Source organism: Onychomys torridus, chromosome 16 (genome assembly GCF_903995425.1).
Source record: "Onychomys torridus chromosome 16, mOncTor1.1, whole genome shotgun sequence".
NCBI classification, from domain to species: domain Eukaryota; kingdom Metazoa; phylum Chordata; class Mammalia; order Rodentia; family Cricetidae; genus Onychomys; species Onychomys torridus.
In genome coordinates this window covers 65,946,729-65,950,628 of record NC_050458.1, presented here as the reverse complement: position 1 = coordinate 65,950,628, position 3,900 = coordinate 65,946,729, and the positions used below count along the sequence as shown (strand labels likewise).

The 3,900-nt window shown below is 56.0% G+C and overlaps 1 protein-coding gene across 1 annotated transcript; it reads right to left on the bottom strand.

Annotated features, from left to right (window-relative positions):
• Window positions 1–1,085: 1,085 nt before the first annotated feature.
• Window positions 1,086–3,551, bottom strand: Ankrd33 (ankyrin repeat domain 33). Its single transcript, XM_036207570.1, has 4 exons — window positions 3,360–3,551; window positions 2,997–3,126; window positions 2,678–2,818; window positions 1,086–1,846 (listed from the first exon to the last, which is right to left on the bottom strand). Exons 1-4 carry the CDS (start codon window positions 3,522–3,524, stop codon window positions 1,149–1,151), a joined length of 1,134 nt encoding a protein of 377 aa, XP_036063463.1. The 5' UTR covers window positions 3,525–3,551; the 3' UTR covers window positions 1,086–1,148.
• Between the last annotated feature and the right edge of the window lie 349 nt (window positions 3,552–3,900).

The following is a 3,900-nucleotide window of genomic DNA, read 5'->3' as shown; positions in this document are numbered from 1 at the left end:
ACTTTCTCTAGGTAGGGTCTGTGTGTTGCCCAGACTGGTCTCAAACTCATAGGCTCCAGTGATCTTCCTGTCTCAGCCTCCTGAGTAGCTGGAACTACAGATCTATGTCCTATGTCCAGCAAACATGCTATTTTCTACTCACTAAGGCTCAGACTTTACAAAGTAATGGGTCAAGCTGTAGAAGATTGACAAACAGCAAATTCTTCTTCTTCTTATATCCTTTCTTTTTAAAATTTAATTTTACTTTACGTGTATAGGTGTTTTGTCTGCATGTAGCTCCAAGGCACCAAGCAAGTGCCCAGGTTTGGGGCTGGGATCCAAACCTGGGCCCTCTGCAGGAGCAGCCAGGGCTCTAAACCTCTGAGCCGTCTTCTCCAGCCCCCAAGTTATTTTTGTTTGGCAAAAAAGTAAAAGCAGCTCAGATTTTCCTGTGGTTGGGAACTGGTTCTCTTCTAGCCTTACAGCCTTCTTCCCACACCCCTCGCTCCACAGTCCTCCATTTTTTCCTTGGATCCATCCTGCTGCCCCACTTCCTAAGTCCTTACACAGCTTTCGGAACTCACGACATGTCCGCGGTCATCTGCATTAGTTACTGCTCTGGCACAGCAGCGGGAGCCGGAGGAGGCGGGCCTCGCTGGGTGTGTGGTCAGGTAACAGGGGATGCCGTGCTGGGGCCCTTCTTTTCATTCAGTCTGGGCCCCCAGTTCGTCAGATGGTGCTCTTCAAGTTCAGGTAGTCCTCTTTTTCTCAGTTAAGCCTCTATGGGCACCCAGAGGCATCTCTTTTGTGTGATTCTAAATCACACGAAGTTGAGGATAAAGATGTCCCGACAAACATGGTTACCTGAGGGGAGACATCCTCTCTGACAAATGCCATGTCTGCATGCTTTTCTATGCTTGGTTATCTGCTTGGTACAACTGGAAGATAGATTGCGTCTGAGAACAGCTTCCTATCTCATGCTTTATGATATACTACACAGAATCCAGTGTATGGGGATTACCACCACAGTCACTGTAGCCGATCCCCTGCCGGCAGACACTGGGTTGGTCCTATTCCCTCCTGCAGACACTACTGTGGACCATCTTGAGGCAGCTGGGAAGCAGAAGAAGCCCCAGACAGGAACATGTCTTTCTTGCCTCTAGCTTGGCCTAGCGCACCTCCCCATGGTTCTTAGCTTCGTCCTCCTGCTTCTTCCTCTCCTGGTATTTCCAGAGAGGAAGAGCCAGACTTCGCTGCCCTGCAGGCCTGAGTACCAACTCTTCATACTGGGTAGGGGGAGAGGGCGCCTTGGAGAGGAGGATCTTGGGGATTTGGGACCTGGCGCTAGTACTGTCCCTGGACTGTAACCACTGGGAGAGCACGCTCCGAGGGCTCTGGTAGGGGACAAAGACCTGGGGGACAGGGACAGCCTGAGGAGGGTGGGGTGCTGGGGGGGGGGGAGGGGCAGTGCCCAGCAGCTCGGGCACTGACTTGCCTCGTGTGCCCAGCATGGGTGGGTGATCGGGACACAGTGTGTGGCAGGCGGTGGTGAGGAAGGGGCTGGCCAAGCTGGTGGTGACCGTCACAAAGTGGTCAAGAACACCCCCTTCCTGCGGAGACTCAGCAAAAGAGAGGCTCAGGGTAGCTTGCAGCCTTTCTAGGAAGGATGGGGCAGCCTGGGCCTGGGCCTGGGCCACAAGCTGGGCCAAGGCTGGCCACTCTGGCTGGTACTGCAGGCTGAGCTGCTCTGCCTGGGGTCGCCTCAGCAGCTGCCGGATCTTCCGCACAGTGTCAAAGCTGTCTGTGAGAACAGCCCACTCCAAGGCTGTCTTGCCCCGGACAGGATCCACGGAGCTCAGGTCTGCACCTGCAAGTGGGTCAGTGTGACAGGGATGAGTCAGGGAGCTGTGGTTTGCACATGGGCACATTCTTCAGCAGCAAAGCTGGTTCAAAACATCTCCCAGACTGGAAGCCCAGGGCTTCAGCCTTCCATGTAAGAGACAGGACCGGGAGAGACTTGCAGAGAGCCGGTGTCCAGCAGGCTCACAGGGCCTGGGAAAAGTGGATCACAGACTGCTCAAGCCACAGCTGCTAGGGGTCGGGGTCCTGTCACTCCCCCCTCCCACTTTACTTCTTTATTATCATCCCTTTCTCTCTGGAGCCAGAGAGATACAGTCACTCTGAAAGGAGAAAGACATGGGGTGCCCTTCCTTCCCCACTAAACCCATGGGGGTTGGGAAGGGGAAAGCTGGAGACCAGGATTCCTCAGAGAGACCAGCAGAGGGCGTCGACAGCCACCTCAGGGGGAATAATAAGGATCCCACAGCTCCACAGGGGCCCTCCACTTCCTCCTGAGCTGGAGTCAGTCCTCACTGCCACCCCATGTGGCAGCCTTCACCGCGCTGTGGCCCTGTCTCTCCTCCTGGGTCTCAGGCAATGGCAAGGCCGGGACTAGAACTTAAGTTTCTGGTTGGAGGTGCCGCCTCACCCCCACACCTTTTCCCATCTTATGTCTGTACTCTTTGGCTGGGACCTCCATAAAGAGTTCCGGCTAGCCGGGCTCTGCACACTGTGGAAAGGTGGTAGCATGCCCCTCCTCCATTAAGTTGGCCTCAATCTGTGTTCCATGCCCTCCTCTCCTGCTGCAGCTAAATGGTATCTAGTAAGGGGTGGTAGTGGAGGAAGTGGAGCCGCACACCCGCCATGAGGAGGGCCACCACACACTCAGAGCGGTCACGAATGGCAGCCTTCATCAGAGCTGTGAGTCCCCGCTGGTCCCTGCGCTCCAGGTCCAGGCCAGCAAAGTAGTTGAGCAGGAGAGTCACCAGGGATGTGTGACCTGCAGAGATAGGACCACAAAGCTGGGATCCCCAGGATCCTCAGAATCCCCAGATGATGAAACCTGGCCAGAGACCCTTGTGCAAGGTTTGGGGTTGTGGCCCTGATGGCTGAGAGCAGGGGTGAGGTGGGGAGGGTTGAGGGTGAGGTGCTGGGTGGGGTGGGGGTGTGTCTTGCACCTGCTTGAGCAGCCAGCATGAGGGCTGTGTTTCCATCTTTGTCCTGCTGGTTCACATCCAGGAAAGGGCAGCAGCTGAGCAGAACCACAATGGCACCAAAGCCGCGGTAGCATGCAACCATGAGGCCTGTCTGGGGACAGAGCAGCTTGGACCCCCACTTTCCACTAAGTTCTCCTTAGGAACCCCCACCACCACTACCACCTTTGCCCTCTAAACCTGCATATTCTCAGAGCCTCATGAAGATGAGTCTCGGCCGCCTAGAGTGGGAACGGCCTCTGGGACTCTCTGGAGAGCCAGACCGGGATGCTGAGGGTGGGGCCTGACCTGTCCCCAGCTGCCCCGCTAAGCCCTTGGGTATCTCACCCTCCCATTGCTGTCCACTTGGGAAACCTCCTCTGGGGAGACCCCGACATCCAGCCTGGCTTGGAGCTCAGTGGGGTCATTGTGGACACAGGCCCAGTACAGGGTCTTCAGATTACAGCCAGGGGTTGGGGTCTCCTTGCTGGGGCAGGACAGTGCCTCAGACATGTCCAACCCTTTCCAGGTCAGTGGTGGCTCCTCTGCTTCCAGTCCGTGGTGGAAAGGTGAGTTCCTCTTCAGTCAGCTGGCAGCTGTGACAGAATGTAGAGGAACAGTTTCTCCTGTGATCCTGGACAGATGTTCCTGCAGCTGTACCTGCCTTCCTCCATGCCCTGCTCCCCTCCACCCCCATGCTCCTCCCTTCCCCAAACACAGACAGGCAGCCAATGCATCTTACTCCTCCCAAGGAGGTTCACGATAGGGGTTATCATTTCCCCTCCTCCAACCTTACCTGGGGCTCTAGGGCCTCCAAAAGACCATCACAGCAGGCAGACCTGTGGCTCAGAGCACTCCTGCACCTCCAAAAACACAGCAGTCCTTCTGT